This window comes from Struthio camelus, chromosome 9 (genome assembly GCF_040807025.1).
Source record: "Struthio camelus isolate bStrCam1 chromosome 9, bStrCam1.hap1, whole genome shotgun sequence".
NCBI lineage: Eukaryota > Metazoa > Chordata > Aves > Struthioniformes > Struthionidae > Struthio > Struthio camelus.
The window spans coordinates 5,961,076-5,983,164 of record NC_090950.1 but is presented as its reverse complement, the minus strand read 5'-3'; the positions used below and the strand labels follow the sequence as shown (position 1 = coordinate 5,983,164).

At 40.1% G+C, this 22,089-nt stretch overlaps 2 protein-coding genes across 14 annotated transcripts in view; one reads left to right on the top strand and one right to left on the bottom strand.

Annotated features, from left to right (window-relative positions):
- Positions 1–22,089, bottom strand: part of GIGYF2 (GRB10 interacting GYF protein 2) — an 81,757-nt gene that overhangs the window by 24,425 nt on the left and 35,243 nt on the right. For 11 of the 13 annotated variants that reach the window (XM_068954851.1, XM_068954854.1, XM_068954857.1 and 8 more), the window contains one exon: positions 6,356–6,535. The exons of the other annotated variants lie outside the window; for them this stretch is intronic. In XM_068954851.1, the coding sequence (XP_068810952.1) occupies positions 6,356–6,535 (180 nt within the window). The remainder of the gene's footprint in view (positions 1–6,355; positions 6,536–22,089) is intronic. 13 annotated transcript variants of the gene reach the window in all.
- On the top strand, positions 12,340–21,521 carry KCNJ13 (potassium inwardly rectifying channel subfamily J member 13). Its single transcript, XM_009669731.2, has 3 exons — positions 12,340–12,597; positions 18,783–19,263; positions 20,183–21,521. Exons 2-3 carry the CDS (start codon positions 18,786–18,788, stop codon positions 20,803–20,805), a joined length of 1,101 nt encoding a protein of 366 aa, XP_009668026.2. The 5' UTR covers positions 12,340–12,597; positions 18,783–18,785; the 3' UTR covers positions 20,806–21,521.

Below are 22,089 nucleotides of genomic sequence, written 5' to 3'. Positions count from 1 at the left end.
AAGTAACTTTACAAGACAGTCCCAATGGGTAGTAGCTTACTTGGAAGGGGGAAGGGGTAGGGAGAAGGTGACAGACAGTGACAGAAATTCAGAAAGCCACTACAGGGTACAATCCACCTATGAACAGGCATCTTAAAGGAGGGGTGGCGGGTGGAGGGGAGAAAAGGAGTACTTCACTAATAATTAGGAGATCTTCAAATGTTGCCGCCCACTATATATATGCCCACATCATAAATCATAGTATGAGCGTTAAAAACAAGTAAGGCTAAGAAACATGAGCTGCATAGTCTGAAATATGCCACAACATCAAAATAAGACCAACAAAACTAGATGCTGATTGAATTGAGCAATGTCCCTCTACCAGTCATCACTGACTTTTATATAAGAGATGCCAAAAAAAACCTTTTGTATTTTCTTTTAGGCAACCATTTGCCGAAGCTGCATCCTGACCAACCACCACCCACGCTTTTTCCCCTCCTGCCCCAAGAGGCATTTTTGCATATACGCATGAAAAACAACTCTTCAAGTCTCTTGAACAGTAATTTAAAACTTTGAATGCTAATCCATAAGAGAAGGGGAAAACAATTTCCAAATCTAACTGCAACTTTTACTCTGCTTCTACTTTTAATATATTCAGAAGACATCTTCATTGAGCCAAGCTTAACAAAATCTTTTGCAGTATTACTAACTCTCTATTGAAACTGAAAAGAGCTTGCAGCTAGGCGAAAAAAACTGGGAGTGAATGTATTTTAAACAGCTTTCAAAGCTCTCCATCCAGTGGAAGCTAACTTTATCAGAAATGTGCAGAGTAAAAAAAAAAAAAAAAAAAAAACAGCTAAGCTTTTGGTGCTTTTAATGTTGGCCGTTTACTCATCAGGAGTAAAAATCCCTCCACCCCTTCCCCCCCCAATCACAAAATTTGCAGCAATCAGTGGAAATCAACATTTAGTTGCACTATTTATTAAGTGGCAACCAAAAATCACAGCAAAGAGGAGAAACACTGTCCTCTGTTCCATTTACTTCATATGGACGAGGGGCATCAACCCCCTGGAGTATTAGTGTTTACCATGCAAAAATCTGTTTCACGAATACAGGAAATGTAATATGACAGTCCTCTAGAAACACTGTGAAGTTTAAGATTACATTTTATCAAGGAAACAAAAGGTCAAATTTCAATAAGGCCTTCACTGTATCGCATGTGCTTGCTCAGTGAATATTTCAGATGTATAGCTTAATCTATCTTTTAGCAAGGCCTCGAGAACAAACAAAACATTTTGGTATGCAAAACAGCCAAATCAACGTCCCGATGCCACCTTTTCAGTGTTATTAAGGAAAGAAATAAGGCACAGTAGGTTTGCACTGATCACATCTTTTCAGTCTACTTTAAAATAGTCCTTAACAGTTCTTAGGCCTCGTATGCCGACCTCCTGTTCACCGTAACATTTCAGAAACACGTAGGCAAAGATGAAGTCTCACTGAAGATGCACTGCTGGATTACATACTTCAGAGAGCTCTAGTAACAACTACTTCCTACGTTCTCTTTGGAAGAGCAGCACTGCCTGACGCTCCTCTGCCCACAACTCCTGGCCTCCACCTTAGCGCACATGCAAAAAGCACAGGTTGCTCAGGGCCGTGTTTTTGAGTCATGCGTATGAACGTACACAATTAAAATGCTGGTTCATTGTCAAAGAACGAAAGCACCTCTGGGAACAACCAACAACTAAGTAGGACAACACAGCGTATCTGAAAGGACAAGTCTGACATTCAAATTGCACTGATAACGATACTGGAAGCAATATTAAGTTTACTTTTTTACTCCCATCAGAAGTGCCGGGACTTCCTTGGAATTGGAATGCTTTTTCCAAGGTCTGAAGAGGAGAGGTTTCTGACATGCAGAATGGATTTCTGATTAAAACCACCAGCAGGCACCTCCTCGGTACAGCCAGCAGCATCTAGATGAGGCTTCCCAATACACAACAGAGTGATGGCCTGAACTTAGCTACTCTATATCCTAGTTGCTTAAAACATCTGACCATTTGCTATCCTGTGGCTCAAGAACAACTGAGCATCTCTTCATCTCTCTTATGTACTGAAGAGGGAAAATTTGACATATTAAGAACTTTTTGTGCAGCTCCAAAAGGGCTACCTTGAGACTATGCCTCGATTACTTTTACATGGTTCACATCCCTGTTCCAGGGGCACAAGCTGCTCATAGCAGGACCCAGAAACATGGTTTTTGAAGGTGAACTCTGCGTATTTTGTTAATTCCAGGTATTTTCAAGTTCAAATTAAAAATTTAAGAGGTTCCATTTACCATACAGTTTGCTTGCAAAGATTTAGTCATATAGTATCTCATTTCATAGCTTGCACATTTTCAGAGATGGAGGAGGTCTAAAAATAAGAGATAAGTGGGCCCTTGCACACTACCTGCTTCCTAACAACAAAAGCTTACAAAAGCATAGTTAGAACATAGAGCATCTTGACAACTCAGGTAAGTACAAGGCTGCCAGTCACTAAAACACCCAAAGTTAAGATGCATCTTAAATTCTTGTATTAAACTATAAAATAAAATAGTTAGGACACAAACAGCTTTAAATTCAGCCCTGCAGTATCATTAGGCAACAATTATCTGAGCAAAATTCCAAGTTGGGAAAAGTAGTTTTAAGCAGCATCTACCCACTCCAATTTATGGTGACACTGTAGGTGAAAGACAAGACTACTGGCCCATGACAAAAACAAAAACAAGTACACCTTACTCTCAATTTTTAATAGCTATTTATCGCTTAACAGCTACCCTATGGAATTTATGAAAGATGTTTCCAATGTAAATACTAGGCAAAACACAAAGGAACAGCACATATTTAACTTATTGGCATACGTTGTATACAAACTTGATCTTTATTGTGCTCAACTCTAGAGCAAGATCCTCCAGAATGCATTAGCTGCTTTATGATATTCAAGAAGCACAAAGCACAGTGGCCATAAAAATAAGTCTACTTGATTTACAGCAGTTGATTCTGAAAATAAGACAAACCCAGATGAGTTTGAGAAGGCTTTCAAATAAGCAGAAGCCAAAACACAGGTTCATGTGAAGTTACAAACTCAAGCCTCACTAAAATGCCTTTCAGGAAAAGTATCTTTCAATGGAGCTGCTCAAGGGGAGCTGCTCAAAATTTTATCAGAAAGAAACTTTAGGCAAGAAGAGAATTCATATTCCTTAATGATGACTTAGTAACAAAAGAAAGTCAAAACATCTATAGATCATTCACTAGCTTTGCAACCAAAAATGTTTTTATCATTACCTGAAAAAATAGACTTCTCTGTAGATTTAAAGAGTAATCTCTGTATGAGTCCAAGAGTTTGAACCACAGAAAGTAGGCATCTTAGGCAGGCAGCCATTAAATCACCAAAAAAGGATGAAGAGATCAAGAGAACTCTGAAGCAGCCCATGAATTTCAAACTATAGTCACATTCCTCTCACAGCTAGTTACCCCAGCCTACTTTACACAGGCTTTACAACACAAGTGCTACAACACTTACCTAGGACAACGAGCAAAACACTGCATAAGCCAAGAAAGGAAGGTGTCTTCTGTCAACGCCCAAACCAAAAAGCTCCACAACCCAAATTGACTAGAAAAGCCTGCTGATACAATCCAGACAGTTTTCATACTCATTAGCCTGAGGCTGACATTTGGAGGAGGGAAAAAAAACCCAGCACACCACCAACCGCAAGTTCACATCCTTCTGGACTAAAAAGAAGGAGGAAAAAAAAGTTTTCGGCATATCTATTTTATGGCTGAAAGCGCTACAGAGGCTGGAACTCCAGCATCAGCAAAACCCACTTAACCTCTCCATGAAGCTTTGAATGGCTGAGAATAGAAGCTTTTTGTAGAAGTTTAGCAGAACACAAGACAAACGTACGCAAACTGAAAGTCAACACTGACCAAGACGACCCTCAGAACATACTGGCCAAGAGGTCTGAGATGAGTTTCCCCTGGCATCAAAAGAGAAAATCGATGGATTTCGTTCTTTGCTTGACTGTCAATATTAAGAAGATTCCTCACTTTATTTTAGGCATAGCCGTGTGAGGGAAGAACAGTTTAAACACAGCATAGAGACACGATAATTCTCTTCATGCATATCAAGGGAGTTAACTTTAGATTCAATAAAACGGATCACAGAGAATCTGGAAACCATGCTTACGGGCACAAGGTTTTAATAAAAGCAGCCTTAGCTCATCTTCTCAATCCTTTGTGCCTACCAAAGAACCACAGAAGATGAGCAGATGCATGTCAGTCATCCCTCAATAAACAGTTATAGGATGCGAAATAGAGAAATTCAAAAGACGGAAAAAATAACAGTCTGTGGAAATCTAAAATATTCTTTGCTTACCAAAAGAACACGATAAACTCAAGTCTGACAACTGCTACGCTTCTCCAGACTGTTCTCACCCCAAAGAAGAAAGCAGGCAACTTGCAATCTAGTAGGGCGCGTGCAGAGCCAAGTCAAAGGAAGGCCCAGCTACACAAACGAGGACAGTACTTTAACTGTGAAGATGTTTGTCTGTTCTTAGCAGGACATATGATTAGCATTATTACCTAATAGCAGAAAAAATACAAAGTCGTAGTTTAAGTGATGTCAGTTTGAGCTAAACTCATTGTTTAAATCAAGAATATAATTAAAGCTGTTTTCATGGTCCTGTGGCTACTACTAATAGGAAAATTCATAACTCTGACCTGAGTTGAGAAACCAGTGATACAGCTGTGAACTCATTCCACTTCCACCTCAAATTTAGCAGCTTCTACACAGATTCTCAGAACAGGCTTTTATACCTATTAAACTAACTGAAATAAGTTAGTCTACTACAACAAAAATTGAAATAAACACTAATATTTTCTATGATAGAATAGAATGAATTGGAAACCTCTCCTAGAACATCTCCCAGAAGAGTTCAAGACATACATGAACTTCTGAACTTCGAGATCTCTATGCTTCCTTTTATGCTAACGTATGCAGGCTTGTACTTGCAAAGCACTCCACTCAAGTAACATGCTACATCTGATCATCATGAGGTACTGTTTCAGCTGGCTTGATAGATTCTGAATCACATGACAAAGCAGCAGCATCTAATGAACAATCCTGACCAAACATCAGGGGAAAGAAAATGATACTCTTCAAAATTTGCCCCTTAGCCCTGCTCTAAATAGAAAACATCTGATAATAAATCCAGCCTTAGGACTCACTGCTAACCTTCAGTACAAGCTAACAGCTGTTTGAGGGCAAAGAGTAATAAAGTGACTGTGACCATCAACAGACTGTCACTGTCAACTACTATCAGACATAATAGTTGCTCCCATTATAGTACTAGAAGGTCTTTGGGATGTTGAAACTGGTGATCACCCCATTGTAAGGTATTTTTGGCTTGTTGTTTTGTTTTAATTAAAGAAAAGCAGTGTCTACCTCAGCCACAGAAATGCCCTGTACTTCCTTTGCTTCCCTACAAAGGTATAGTAGTAGAAAAACCATAATATTCCCTGGGTTCCCCAGAAGCCTAGTGTAGCCAAAAGACACCCAAAAAGCAAGCTCCCTGGCTAGCAGGATCTTTTTAAAGTAGTAGCAAAAAAGTGTTTCAGTTACACTACTAAAACACCCAGCTCTGCTTTGGATTTCTACTGCAACTTTGGCAAAACACCACTGGTAAGCAAGTGAACCAGGCTGACTTTGTTGGGCCAGGGAAAGAGAAGAGCGACCAAAACAGACGCTTGAAATTTAGCAAGAGACAAGATTACCCTGTACATCTCAGTTACAGGCTATGTATTGAGATTTTTCCAAAGAGGGCACCTTGGCCTTCCCAATACCATCTCAAAACTAGACAGGTCAACAACCTGAATGGTTTAGTGTCAGTATCACCCCCATAGCCTTAGATATGCTATCTAATGTGGGGGAGTAACTGCTCTCCTCTCAACTCTACAGTCACAGAAGAACAATGCTGCTAAAAAAAAAAAAACTTAAAAAAAAATGTCAATTTTACCAGGCACATACTCACCTGGAACACAACACAGACAAGCACATGCCTGAAGAATATTGTTCCCTTAAATAAGTTTAGGGCCTTGAGGACATTAAAAGAAAAAGAAAACAATAAAACGCACATAATTCTGTGCCCACTGTAACAGTTTTGTGACCAAGAGCTCTATGTATGGTAAAGCAGTATTTAGTGACCAAAATCACATAAATAATACCTGGTTTTGTCCCAAGTCTTATGCCACCTCCCTTTCCTCTGCTTTTCCCAGGCCTTGATCACCCCCTACCCTTTCCCTGTAACTGTTGGTGCATTTTTCTCCAGATCTCCTCTCACCTGGACTGTGAGGGCGCCACCTCTCACTATCCCTCCGTGACCCAGCCAGTCGCCAGCCTCCATCATCATCTTCCCCATTTTGTTCCTCCCTGAAGATGCGCCAGTTCTCGCTCTCAGAGCGTATAAACTCATGCTTCCTGCCTGTTGTTGCTGTCCCACCTTCCTCAAAGTTTGGTCTCACTGCAAAGAAAATATGCGTAAGTGAACATGCAGTCCAGTCGTCGTTAGGAACCTGGAAACATAAGGTTTATAATCGCGCTCCCTTACAGGCAAAGATGCACCAAAAGAAAATAGTGATACAGACCTAAGAGAGCAAAGGAAGTTTATCTAAGGGATTACGTGACAGAGTCACCCGCAAGAGCGGGAGAGAGACAGGTTCAGGAAATCCCTGCCAGTCCCTACGTATGTTCGGATGAAAAGACTGAGGAAGAGAACATATGCAGGTAAAAAGCAAAGCATACAAATGATAGAGACAAGGACAGGAAAGATGGAGGAGGAAAAGAGAGATTAACAGACACAGGAAAACAAAAGGAAAGAAGCCAAAGTGTGCAGAGAGAAATAAACTGTTTTATCATGAAAAGCTTCACGCTAAAGGAAAATGGGAATAAAGTTTAAAAATTGTAAATAATACACACTTTTACACAAACCAAACATATCTGCTACACGCATAGTAAAACTTAAAAAAGGAAAGGCCATATATTTTATCTCATACTATGTACAGCGTTCTTGCACAGTTTTAGGGAGGACTGAAAGATTAGAGTAGGATTAAGGATTAAACAAAAAACACAGTTGCATTAACATAACTCTGTCAATCTGTCTTCTGGAGAACCAAGGTCAGTATGTTAAGAGTTAGATGCAACTAAGCTCAAGTTTAAGGAGGAATCAGAAGTTTAGGAGACTGGCTTGTCATTCAGTTCCTAATTTACACTAAATTATATTTAAAATACATCATAAAATCCTCAGTTACTTAACGAAGAACACCACAGTCAGAAAAAGATGATGTAAATATTTTTTAGAAAAGGAGTCCACGTTATATTGCAGCAACTCAGGGTAGACAGACATAATGCTGTTGGTGTTGACTCACCCTGACAAGGAAACACCACCACTGAAATAAGTGGTAGGACTAACTTTGAACTTAGGTATTGCACATCTCTTTCAATACGTCTGGCTGCGTAACTGCAGAATTCTCACATCAACCACGACACCACTTCTTCACTGGCACTGTTAACCACTGTTAATCTGAAACTATGTGGTTATCTACAAAAAGACATTCAGGTCTAGAGAAAGGTACTAAACATACCCAGAAAGGTAAGAAAGATTCTATTTGGTGAAGAGTGTAAAGTATGCCCACTTGTTTAAAAAGGGAAAACAACCAGTGTTCCTTTTCCACAGCCTCAAAACAGTGGCTGAGAACTTCTCCTTCCTCTGGCTCCAAAATATTCACATTATACTGTTCTTATTTTAGGGAGGGACTATACTGAAAGGGTACAGGTGGAATTAAACCCAAAGTACAAAATCCAGGATGTTTCAAGTTTCCCGTGCTTCAAGTGTACATGGAAGACCTTCACCACTGTTGCAGGAACAAGCTCCTTCGTGGATTTTCAAGACTGCATGTCCCTGACCAATCAAGTAGACAGGAAAGGCAGGAAGTATCACCAGTGTTTAAGATGCAGTTCTTCAAACCTGACACTTACTTGAGGACCTTAGAAAGGCAACCCTGGAATATTCTTACTCTATATGAAGAGAGGGCTAAAGCATGTTACCTGTTGATACTAATGTTTTAATTCATATTAGCACATCTGACCTATGAACCTTTACATAACCAAAGCACACATTTATTTTGTTGATGGGGACATCTGGCTAAAGACAACTACTTGCTTCCTGGGCTCTGAGTCCTAAATTTTCAAACAGTGTATTTTGGGAAGCCTCAGATACTGGCTCTGAATAAAACCAAATTGCTGAGACATTGGACCCTCTTCCTTTGGGAGGGGCAACGGGGGCAAAGTTTCTTATCTGGAAACAATAAATCTTTGCAGATTAACTGCTTTCATTTTTCTGCATGTTTCATGGCATACAAATGAGGACAACACACTGCGCAGGAAACCCAGATCTGGAAAACATATACATGGTTAATTTTAGATCTTCCAAAAGATAAAAGTAACAGGAAGCGCAGGGAAGCATCTCAGTGATGCTCTTCAGGTAGAAGAACACTAGGAGCCAGAGAGCTACAGAGCCAAGTCAGCCGGAAGGAAAACACACCAAAAGAGATCATCTAAGAGAGTGACCTGGGAATAGAGCTGTGATCCAGCCTTAACAGATTGGATGAGACTAGATGCAAAGGATAAGATGCATGCCTCAGTTTTTCCTCAGAACCCATTTTTGAAATACTAGAAAAAGAAGCAAAAGGTACACAGACACGTGCTCACTGTTACCACAAAAACACTGTAACCAGAGAAGCTTAGTTTGCTCTTTTGAGAAAAGAAAGTCTTATTTTTAGAGCTCCATCTGCTCCTTTCACAGGGGATCAGAATTCAGCTGAAATCACAGCTATTAGGTGAGGCCTGTTCAACAACAACATTATTTTGAGCAATTATAGAGACCCTACCAAGTAAAATGTCGTAGTTTCTTTCCATTGTTACTAAGTTCACCTAAGATTCTGCACGCTGCCGGTTAACCCTGGCAAGCTACCGGCCCACTGACTCTATACTGGTTTTCCCAAAGCCTTTGAAAGGCATGTTACCCCAAGGCATACTGTGACTTTGTGTCACACTGGCACTGAATATCCGTATCGCTGCTTGAGCTTCTAGCCTCTCTGCAGATACGTACATGCCCCAGGCGTACTCAAGGCAATTCAGGTTTTCCTGTATACAGCCCTTGAATACGGTTGGTTTTGCTCCCACGAACGGGCACTGAATGTTTGAAGTCAGGTTCTTTACTGTAAGCTTGCAGAAAATTACATCCCCCTTTTGAGCTGTGGGGTTTGAAACACTCACCTCCAGAGAGGTGATCAAACATCACCAAGTCTTGTTTGCCAGGATCAGAGACGAGCTGGATCCTCTCTCTCCTTTATCATTTTAGATTCTACAGCATTACAAAGTTAAACAAGAAATCGACCAATTGCGAGGTCAATATTACATATAGTTGAGGATGGTATAATCTGCGATTCTGCAACCTTCTTTCTAACCAAAGGAGCACGGCAGTGTGCCACAGCAGGTGACTGATCTGATGCTGCACTTCTGTGGAAGCGGGTAGAAAATACAGCATATCAGAACACACTTAAGTTTTCTGGTACTAGGCTACCACCAAAAACAATACTAAAGGACAGCAAGGTATGTGTCAACAGGAATTTGGCACTAGACAACCTTCAACATTATGTATATCGACCAAGAAACTAATTCGTTATAAACGCAAGTCACAAGGATTAAGGCTCAGAAAACACAAGCTATAGAAATGACAGGAAAAAAAAAAACCAGACAAAACAGCATATAGGAATGTTCCTACAGTTTACATACAAATTTATAACTTCCAAAGTCCCAGAACACTGACTTTCCAAGTTATTCCTAGCCCTGAGAACACTCTTTTCAGCTGAAATAACTTAGTTCAGCAAGTCAGTATTTGGCTATGTTTTAAGATGAAAAAATTAAAATGCAGTCTATGGTTTTGCCTTGGACTAATTGACTGGACGTCCTGAAGAGAAGGAACAGTAAAAGGGCACCTCTGTTCAAGCCTGTCACAAAGCCAGCCACGGTGTTTACAGAAAACTTCAGATAGAGCATAGCAGTATCCAGCCAAAAAAGCCTACAGCTGTGCAACGTGGAGTTGAGGAGAGACTAACCGCAAAGAACAAGACTAGGAATCTGGGACACAGCCCTGTGGTAACATGTTTAGGTAGAGGACTTGCTACTAAAATGACAAATAACTTCAGTTCTCCATGCTGTCAGACTACATTTCCTATGGCATGTTCAGTGTTTGGAGAGAATAAACAGGGAAGTGATGACTGACAGCAATACTGTTTCCTCTAAATACAGAGGAAACTAGGGAAGTCTCCTATGTGCTTTGGTTTCCTCTCTTCTTTCTGGTGCATGCTACACTGATTTCCTCCAGAGAATAAGATAAAATCCTTTGCATCTAGTATTTTTAAAAGGACTTCATATAACTTTCCTAGATGAATACTGTAGTAACTTATTTTACAGAAGAAAAACTGTAACAAATGGACTTAAGATAATGTTTCCAAAGGACAACCTTCTCACGTGGACAGTATTTGGCATACGATGGACACTAGCAAAGTACACACAGAGCAAAGGGACTCACTTATGGCCAAAGTCAGGGGCATAAGTTAGAAGTTCTGATCCCAGTTTCCAGCTCTATTTCCTCTCCCTCCTGAAACTCGCACTCTCAATACTAGGTCTCAAAGACTTACTATTCAAAGTATTGAGCTCATATTTTTTACTAAGCTCACCACCATCCACTGGGCATGAACACAGACCAAACACTAAATCCAACGAGATGAACAAGAACATTTAATTCCGTTACAGATACCTGGAAATCCCATACTACGACTACTTCATCCACTGTGTGAGTTCGGTTTTCAAGTCATTCAGTAGAATCAGATTTGAAACATGTGACTGGAGACCATAAGCTTTCTACAGCACAAAACATAGCTTCTTACGGTAGTGACAAAACCTACTTGTCATAGTGAATAAAAGAGTCTGTCTGTAGTGGAAGTTCAACCTTGCTGGAGTACACAGGGAAGGGTCAAGGGCAAACCACAGTCTCCTACAGGCTGACTGAGTGGTGGGTGTCCCCTCGCGCTACATTACTTTCACTGGCTCTGAAGGTCACACTATGCCTATCACAATTTACAGTGCTGTGCCTGAACATGTATTAAAATGTTCCATACTAATGAAGCAAAGAATTAATGTTTTGTAATTTAGGACTGGGGATGGAGGTGGGGTGGGGTGGGGGGGGAAGGTTAAAGAAAAAAGTGAGGGAGGATTTTGTTTCCTAAGCAGGAAAGTCTACATTAATAATTTTCCCAGCAGGCCTTCAGTAGTTTTACTGCAAACAACCACAGCCTTTGTTTCTCAGATCCTCTTACATCTGACGTTCGATCAAAGCCCTCACATCAGCAGCTAACCAAGAAAAAAAAAATAGAAAAAGAAAGCGTGAAGTACTACTGCATTACAAAGCTGTCCTCGCAGTTCCTTTTTGTAGTGCAGCCCGCTGACGACTCTGCATTCTTTCAGCTAAAACATCTTCCCTGTAAGAGCTCTTTTAATCTAATAAGTGAGTGAGAGAGGGAGAGAGAGAAAATAACGCAAGTAAAAATGGTTTCATCTATTGCAGGGAATCAGTTTCCCCACCTCTAAGGGCAGCAACTCACCTAACCTACATTGTTTCATTCTCAGGCTTAAAGAAAATCCTGTGATTAATTCCAGGTTCTCACAAAGGAGCAGTGTGGGGATGGAACAAAAATGGCCAGATCTCCATCTTCTGACTAGCATTAAGCCACAATTCACCAACACCCTCCAGAGACCACGGGCTGTACTGTTAGCTGCAGCCCACGCTTTTGGTAACACTCGCGCTCAGCAGCACAGGACCTAAGGCGAAGAGGAAGAAGGGGCACTAGAGAAGGAGCAACGAGACCCAGGAGTTTCCATTTTCACCCAAACGCACGCTAGTTGACATTGGTTCAGAAGAAAGTATCAGAGAACAGCTTGTGTTTTCCAGCAGCAGTAACAGAACTTTTTCCATTCAGCTTTTCCAGAGGAATTTTGTCCTTTTGAACTTTCAAGTAAAACTTTAAGTAAGATTATACAAACCTCAAAAAAAAAAAACCCACAACCTTGATTAAGGAGAGGAGGGAGACTGCACCCCTTCTCCAAAGTAAGGGTTTGAGGATTTCTCCTGGGCTGCGCAGGGCTTGTGTTGGGTAAAGAAACCCTCCTAACAAACCAGCATTCTTTTCCACATGATCAGAGTTAACCGGCCCCCCTGGAGGCAAAATGACCAATCGAATCAGCTTCAGATGAAAACCAACCCCCCCAGCATTATAAACACAGGAATGAGACATACAAACCCCTTTAAAGAAGAAAAAAAGAAAAAGAAAAAAAGAATTTCCTACCAACCACTTGTGGGAAGTTTCTTGCCAGTGCTGGGACCAATACATACAACTGGCCCAGTACCTTTTCTGGAAGCCAGGTATTTCCCTTCGCCTGCACACACACACTCTTCAGAGACTGGTAAGTACACAAAGCTATCTTATTTTTTTCTTTTTCTGACTGTACAATTAGAAATAGCCCTATCATTCTGCAATCAAAGTACTCCAAGTTATTGTTAGGGCACAGAGCTTCACTTCTGAAGCTTCTCACGTTAAGTGACAATAGCGATAGCAGTTTCTGTAGTTTTTCCTGCAAAAAAGAACATGCTCTCTCAGCTGATAATGCTCATAATAGCATACAGAGCTAAAACATCATGCAACATCCTTTCAGAAAGCTATCAAGACAAACAGCACTGGAAAGACTCTCTGCAACGCTCTACAAATAGGGAGAGTTGCAACACCACAGCTAAGGTAATCGGGTGTTACTTAGCCAGGTATTAGAAGAAAGTCATCCTCACCTCCTTGCTGTGTTCCTAACTCAGCATTTAACTTCCGTTCCATGAGAAAATAAAGAAATATTCTTCATCTCTTGAAGCCCACTTTTAATCCCATCTCATGCCTTCAATCATTTGCATCAACCAATGCATTCCGATTGTGCTTCTGAACACATTGCTGTGACTACTGCTCAGGAAAACCACGCATGGGTCACCGAGTATGAACCGTGATGTCCTAGAAAAATATGTCATTCTAGACAAGTCCTTGGGACAGTCTGCATTACTGAAGGCAAGATTGCTCTTCAAAACATGGCAAGTTCCATAAAAACATTCAACGAACTCCTATTACTATAGCCTTGCATCAAATAACATCCTCTCTCCTAACTCTAAGTTTACTCCTTCATTAACAATAACTTAAAACTTGGCATTTAAGTATTCTCCTTAAAGGATTTAACAAATATTAGCACATTTTAAAACCTTAAACATTTAAGCAAAGTCTTGGTAATGTTTTTCTGCTTCTCTGAAGATGGCCAGACTAGTTGGTCCATTCAGATGCTACTTCATAATCAACAGCTATGGTTCATATGGATCCTCGCAGTATTGTAAGCATGCTGTACTTTGTGAAATTATACTGCAGTTCTAGCCAGCAGTCACATCTATAAGGAGTCTCACTTTTTATGCTGTTAAACACATTCTATTTTCTCCCATTTTATCAATAATTTTATTCAAGTACATTCTGTTAAATGGTCACACAAGGTCAGGAGTAAGAACTCTTACATCCTGTATTTTGTGGCATTCGTTTTGAAATGTATAACTTGGGCTCAACAAATTAAAAGTTCTCATTTTAAAAAGGCTTTTATTTATAAATGTGACAAGTCCTGAAAACTGTTAACTTAATTCCGCAGATGACTTGGGGTGGGGGTGGGGTGGGGGGACCAAACCTCCCAAAAAACAGGTTTGTCACAAATACTCCTATTCATCTGAATGAGGAATTAGCTTCAAAACCTAAAAGGACAAACGTGCTGGAGATCTCAACTATCCAACTAATAGTTGTAGCATAAGTATTCAACTACAGCAGTTATTTCACTAACTGAATTACCGCCTATTATCTCCTATATTAATGTCAATGCATCTCAAGAATTGCTGTTGGATCAAAAAAATAAAAATACTGCCGTTTTAACAGTGAGCCATTAAAGAAAAAAGAAACTTAGGTTGCTTCTGTTGCAAAGTTCAGAAGTAACAACACATCTGAATGACCAGAGCTTACAGCACAGAGATGGTGTTTAAACCTGAAATAGGTACATGATTATCTGGACCTAGGTCAAGTAAAGAAGGAACGTACATGTTCATGGAAGGGGCATGCCAGCATTACTAGGGTTCTAATAAACTTCAATGTTATACTGAAAGTTCAAATTATGTTACAGTTACAACCAGTTTTTGCAGCAACTCCCAGCAAACTGCACCTCCTCTTGACTACTTTGTTGTTGCAATGAAGTAGCACAGTATAAACTTTCTCAAATCCTTTCCAAGGTCACTTAGAACACATTTTGTTAAGAGCGGAAATTGGGCAGGTAAAGCAATGCTGCAGCAGTTTCTCCTGGAACATAGTTCCACGTAAGGGCATTCAAGCTCCTAAAAGGGAAGCAGCAGGTGCATTAATATACTGAGCTGAAAACAAGCTGGAAGTGTCACTGCCAATGTCCTTCAATTGGGAAGGCAAACAAGAAGCAAACGAGGACACTGTTGCAAATGAGTCCTCTGCAATCCTGAAGTCAAAACAGCCGAGCTCCTGCTGTCAAGAGAAAGGCTAAGTAAAGGATGCCAAAAGAAAAGGTAAGAAACATGGTGGTATGAAACAGCGATGTTTCTTCAAAGAACTATCACAACACAAGGAAGACCATCTCAAGCAGAAAGGCAGAGTGTGGGAGATCAGTGCAGCATACTCTAAGCCATAAGCACGGAAATGGAGAGTTGTGCTGGATCATGAACTTCAGAAACGCAAGTGATACTCTAGAGCTGTAAGGCAAGGTTTTATCATGAATAAGTCATCAGCAAGCCATGTTAGTTTAGAACCTGTCCAACTGCTTGGAAAAGGGAACCTGTGACTGTGATTTGTAAAGGTAGTATTCACCCTACCTTGACCTGTCTTAGAAGAACGTACACAAGAGAAGCCAGAGTGAGGATGGTAAAACGAGAGGAAAAAAACCCCCCAAAACATACACACAAAAAACCCTAAGATGACATTTGCCATTCGCACTACAGAGCTAGCGGTAGTCATTTAATTTTCAACAGACTGGAAACAGAAAGGATTACAAACAGTGAATGCACTTTAAAAGACAGGTCAGCAGGCCAAAAAGATTTAGAAAAGTCTTTTCTGACAGTCCCTGTCTATACCTGTCACAGGACACCACCTGGGACATGGAAGGGGAAGGATCACCCCAAAGCTACAATAATTTCACAAGCCAGGAACTAAGAAAAGCAAAGCCAGACAAACAGCATAAAATAAAGGTCAAAAGATGACATTAGACAAACCTAGATTAGAAATAGTGTATATATTTAGCAGTGGAGTCAAATATTCCCCATCAACACACAATTTTTCTTTTCAAGTCCAAATTGAATGTCTTTCCTAAAGCATATACTGTAGATGAAACAGGGATTAACATGGGGACACGAAGGCCCATGCTACGCAGGGGATCAGATCAGATGCTCCAAGTTGTACTTTAAAACCTCATTAATTTATCATTAATTTATCACTAACAAGAAGAGAAGTGTTTTTTTTTTTTTTTTTAAAACTCCATAGGGCAAGGAAATGAGTATATGGAGGAAAATTCTTTTAAAACGTGAAGTAACAGGTAGTGTTGACTCTGCTTTCGAGAATACAAGGGAAGGCTCCTTCAGCCTAAGCAAACTTTTCCCCAGTTGTTCTTTTGCCTCTTGTTCTGAACCAATTTCATCACTGTCAGAGCCTATGTAGTTTCTCTCTTTCCCATTTTTCCCCATAAAGAGTTTAGATTTGTGGCTCTTAAAGCCATTAATAGCTTTTTCAAAAAATAGTTTTGGAACCAGAACTTACACACTTAAAGCTTATCACTGCCACCTCATTAGCTATCTAACATTTTAAATGCTCCCAGAAAAGAAAAACCAGACGCCTACGTCAAATCAGACTACAGGAGCAACCTGGTTAACCTCAGCAGGCAGATTCCCCTGCTGGGAGTCTCAAGCAGCACTGCCGAAGACTAACGGAGATTCTCAAGTACCTTCAAAATCCATCAGTAATGTATTCTCCTCAAGAAAAAAGTTTCCAAAACAACCTGCGGATGGACACCGACCAAGTTTTTCCAGAGCTTTAAGTCAACATCAAATGATTATTGATCCTGGAAAGCTACTTAATCAACATAATTTATATCCTGTAACACTGACAGCTTTTGATCTGAGCAGTCCGCTGCTCTCCTTAACCGTGCTATCTTAACACGGGTGCGTGGAAGATAAAGCATATCCAAAAAAGTAACACATTAAAAAAACACATAGTTAATGCATACAACATTGTAAAAGAGGCTTTGGACTACAATCAGTCAGTAGCAGATTCATATTCTCAATGCACGTCTGTTTTGCAAACCTCAAATACTCAGAAGCGATGAAGCAGTTACTGCCCTCAAAATACTGACAATTTACACACACACACTCTTCCACCCCCAAGAGCGCATGACGTTTACACCCAAAGGCATTTTATCCTGTATTCAACCCTATTCAAACAAGGCAGTGCTTCTTGTGAACTGTGCTCATTCCAAAATGAGCAAACAGAGGCACTGTTCACAGCTCCTTTTGCACATGGTCCCCACCACTCTTCCCCATTCAGATATCCCCATTCTCCAACTCAAACACCTGGTACCTGAAGCATTTAAAAGTGTACTCAGGTTATTGTAAACTCTATTGCAGTGCAGCAAGACTGAAAATTGTCTACTTAGAGAACTGCACAGTAGGCCAAAGATGAAACTCAAATGAAGGTGGTCGAGGTGTGTGTGTGTGGGGGGGGGGGGGGGGGGCGAGTCAGGAGTCGTGTTATAAATTGAAGACTATGATCAGAATTCTCCAAGAAAATGAGCCTGGTATCGCTCAACAGGAGAATCTCAGAAAGCTCATGGTACTCTTTGGTGCAGGGAGCAGCTTGGAAATGTTCATTTGTAGGAGATGTGAAGGGGAAATAAAAAAAGGAGGGAAAAACAACACAATTTCACTCAGGCAATGAACTATTCTGGTTCCTTTGCTTCAAGTATGGGTAGGAGAAATAGTTGGATGGTTTGAGAGTCTACAGAAGGAAAGAAAAATGAGAATTTAGCTAACTATTGCCTGATGTTAATTCTCCTACTTCAGTAGGCATTAAACAAGCAAAGGCAAAAAGAACGGTCTGAAATTACTACATACTAAAACTGGTTATAAAGATCAAGTAAACAGTCATGAAAATTGCTGGTTCACAAGATCAAAAGATAGCATGAATGATTTTTACCTTTTATCAATTCATTCTGAATTTCCAGACTCCTAGATCTAACGCTTTTTAAGATGAAACAAAGAGAGCATTCCTGGAAGAAATTTATGATTCCTCTAGCCTGTATGTACACTGGTATTATATACTGAGAGACTGTAATTTAGAGAAAGGTCATAACTGATGAGTCAATTTTGTCTACATGTTTCTAAATATATCATAGACATCTATGACTTGCAGGATTTAGGTATATTGTTAAAATTCTGCTTTTTGTTCTACGTACAAGCTGCCTCGTTGCTGTCTGTAAATAGGCTGTACACTTTATGAATTCTCCTCTTACATGAACTCCTATTTATTTTAATCTGTCCCAGCTGAACTTTTGAACATTCAGTATTAATACCATTTACTGACTTGGGTGGCCAGTGTCTGTTCAAAGATGCTCAGCAACTTTGAGAAGCCTGGTCATTTTGTTTTGGGGTTAAGAAGTAAACAAAGGAGCCTAACACGTGGTACACACAAAAGTTTCCATTCTGCTTCCCTCATCTACAACTCTACCCACCCTCCCCTCCCCAATTCCCATATATTTGCTGTCCTATTTTCATATTTGGTCACTAACAAAAAAAATATACTGCTTAGGCAGACTAAACATCAAATTATATCATGGTATATTCTCAGTATTGGTTTCTGCCCTCTTTTTATCCTTTCCTTGCATGAATGGCCTCAGATACACAGAAGCAGCTCTGCCCTGAAAACTGAAATTCTGCTTTAACAGGACATGGTGGGCACAAACAGTCATTTCCTGAGCTAGAAAAGTCTGAAAGGAAATACGTTTCTGTAGAAATGAGGTAAATTACAACATTCCCCTAAAACAGATGAACATGTTAAGGAAATAATGTGATATTTTCATATTAACATTGGTAAATTATTATACTCGTCTGCTAACAAGAAACTGCAAAATTAAGCTGTTTTAATTAAGCAGACAAGATTCAATTAATTTTTTCAAATATAACATGCCTAACCCTCCACACAAGAACAAAAAGATGCAACTAAAATGTAAATTTAGGGAGGTAAAGTATGAAAATTGTATTTAAATGACTAAGCAGGGAAAGTTTGAGAAGCAGTTAGATTTTTAAACCTAATCTTTTTTAGCAAAGTATTACCACAAACAGTGGTAAATTCCACTCCAGGCTCCTAACTTAATCTTCTCTGGATTGCAATATATAAGCCCTCTTTTGTTGGCTGCAGTATTTCGACCCCTGCTGATGTGTCAAAATCTGTGAACATTAGGCAAAATACAAATATGCTGGATTGTATCAAATTAGCTTCCCCCCCCTTTTTTTTCCTCTTTTCCAGAAGATGAGGACAGATACATTAGAGAGCAATAACACCAAATCTAGTGCTCCACTCCTAACCCAAAGATACCTGAGGATGGTCACTAAGGACGGACACAGCACATTCCAGATGGATGGTGCCCAAGGAAAAGGTCTTGCATACCTACGAGATGCATGGGGAATATTAATGGACATGCGCTGGAGATGGATGATGCTTGTCTTTTCTGCTTCTTTTGTCATTCACTGGCTAGTCTTTGCAGTGCTTTGGTATTTACTGGCCGAGATGAATGGGGACCTGGAGCTGGACCACGATGCTCCACCTGACAACCACACTATATGTGTCAAGTACATCACCAGCTTCACAGCTGCTTTCTCTTTCTCACTGGAGACGCAACTCACTATCGGTTATGGCACTATGTTCCCAAGTGGGGACTGTCCTAGCGCTATTGCCCTGCTTGCTATACAGATGGTCCTCGGGCTCATGCTGGAAGCCTTCATCACAGGTAAACCTTCATATTTAATCCTTCAGATAGCATAGGTGTAATATTTAAGAAATGAAGCCTGAAATAAAGAGTGGTCATACTGATATCTTCCCGAGAAAGATGGATTAAGGTCAGTTACTGAAAGGATAATATTTCTTCTATGTACGAGGCAGTCAACTCTACATTCAAAAAAAGGGTAAATTATATGATATTAAGCTTTGTACTAGAGAGTAGGAAGTACCACTTTTCCTTGGTTGGGATTTATAGCTCCCCACTGATGACTTTCAATCACTTCTTAAACAACGAGCCGTAAGTTTTTTGCATTGAGTTACAATATTTAGAGTCAATTGGTTTTCATAAACATTAAGGTTTACTTCTGTCTATTTAAAGCTGGCTGAAATGTTTTTGTTGACAATGCTTAATAACCTTTAATTCAGTATTTAGGTATGCCTCAGCAGCCAGTGTAATGGAAATCTTTAGAATGTCACAGGCATTTGGCAGGTCACTGGAGTAATTTTAAGTTATGCACAATTATGTTCAGGTTTAAGATATTTTTATAGACTTAAAGAATACAGCAGTTAGTTTACTGAGCTTCTCAAGCAGTAACACTCTAAGACGAGGTGCTACTGCTAATTACAGAGCAAGCAGGGGCAAGAAAAACTCTTTCCTACAGCAGCAACTCACGCTCCAACTATTAGTAAATTAAAGCGTAGAAACGGAAGCATTTCAGGAAAGTCATACATTTACCACTGGATTTAGTGTGATGCCAGTGATTGCAAGTCTAGCAGCTAAAACATGCAGGCTGAGGCCCAAAAAACTTGTCCCCCTTACTAAGCCTCCTGTTTCTTTGGTTTGTCTCACACGGCATCTCACACAGAGATGGCAGGAGACAAACCCAGGCACCACACTCGTACTCAGTTTGTTCTTCTCTGTTACGCAGGTGCCTTTGTGGCAAAGATTGCCCGACCAAAGAATCGGGCATTCTCCATCCGCTTTACCCGCTCTGCTGTCGTGAGCCACAAGGAGGGCAAGCCGTACCTTATGTTCCAGGTGGCCAACACCCGTTCCAGCCCGCTCACCAGCGTCCAGATTTCTGCTATTCTTTACCAAGAACAGGAAAACGGACAGCTGCACCAAACTAGCGTTGACTTCCACCTGGACAGTATTACTTCTGAAGAGTGTCCATTCTTCATCTTTCCACTGACCTACTACCACTCTGTCACTCCATCCAGTCCCCTGGCTGCTCTCCTCCAAAGGGAGGCTACTCGCCATTTCGAGCTAGTGGTCTTTCTGTCGGCTGTGCAGGAGGGCACAGGAGAAATGTGTCAAAGGAGGACGTCCTATCTCCCCTCAGAGATCATGCTGTGCCATCGCTTTGCCTCCACGCTAGCTCGCAGTGCCAAAGGGGAATATCAGATCAAGATGGAGAATTTTGACAAGACTATTCCAGAGCTCCCAGCTGCAGCTGACTCAAAGAGTCCAAAAAGGACTGCCAAGGAGATCCGCATCAACGGACAGCACGCTGACAGCTTCCAGCTCTCCGAGACTGGCCTGACAGAATAGACTTTGAACTTTATGCCTTTTTTTTTTTTTTTAATTATTATTACAGTAAACTTTCAGGTTCCACTTACAACATTCCTTCCTTCCCTGCCTTGCCATCTCCTAGTGATCTTTCTCCTATATTCCCATCCTTTGACTACAATATGATATGCAGAGTAAAGAGAACTAGCATGCTTGTGTAAACTGAGGAGCAGCTGGATTAACCACACCGAACAAAGTCAGGTTCAAGAATCACAGTACAAAATTCTGGGAAACCGAACAAGCTACCTGCTGAATTCACCAGACTATGATTAAAGCCGCACTGACCCTGAAAGGAGAGAACTTCAAAACTCCTGAAGCTCTCCAAAATACTAATTAACCAGCTTGTGGCAAGAGGGACAGGAACAACCAAAAAAAAAAAAAAAACACTCACTCAAAACCAAAATGAGGTCATTGAGAAAATACATTAGTTGGTATAAGCAACACAAGTTTATCCAAGTTCCTCATTTTTCTGTTCTCTTAACCCTTTGGGGGTACAGCTCTTTATCAGTTTTCAGACGGCTGAACTTACTCTTAGAAAGTACTGCCAATCTCTTTTATGGCAGTAAAAAGTACTCCTGCTGTGCTTGCTTATTAGGTGAAATTGTAAATACTAACTGTAGTTCTTCATTCTGCCAAACAAGAGGTGAATATATCATCTTAAGACAGGTCTACGAAGACTAGCAAAAAAAATCTTGAAGTATACAACAAAAATGTTGCAGTGTAAATTTTTTTCATATTTGGATACACTAAATAAATTATTTAGCAATAGAAAACAGAGCATTCTAAATACATTAGTGTACTCTTTTTTTTGGAAAGGACAATACATTTGTGCGCTCAGCTTTGTACTGCATGTCTCAAGTAGATCTGACCCAGAAGGATGCACTATATCCACAAGTAAAACTGCATCCATATTTTATGCTTTCTAACATCGATATTTTTCTGTACACACAGCACTAAAATCATATTTACAAAGACACACTTGAATCGATTTTAAAATAAAAAATTAAAAACAATGAGACTTTTGTATTTAAGTGCCTCCAAAGCCTATTGCAATTAAGAAGTTATTCTGAAACTCCTAAATAACGTAAGAAGCTAAAACATAAATAGAATGCTGAATAATTTTCTTCTAGGTTCTCAAGAGAAGCAATGTCTATTCTATGTTCATACATGCATAACCAAATATCAAAATAAAGTAAATGTTGTCTTTCAAAGATAAAAGGCTTTTCCCAGAAACAAAGATGGCATAAATACTACCCTGCATTGACA

Coding starts and splice junctions, on each gene's coding strand:
- KCNJ13 (XM_009669731.2), top strand. CDS start 18,786: ATGAGGACAGATACATTAGAGAGCAATAACACCAAATCTAGTGCTCCA. Junction 19,264..20,182: donor GCTGGAAGCCTTCATCACAG/GTAAACCTTCAT, acceptor TCTGTTACGCAG/GTGCCTTTGTGGCAAAGATT.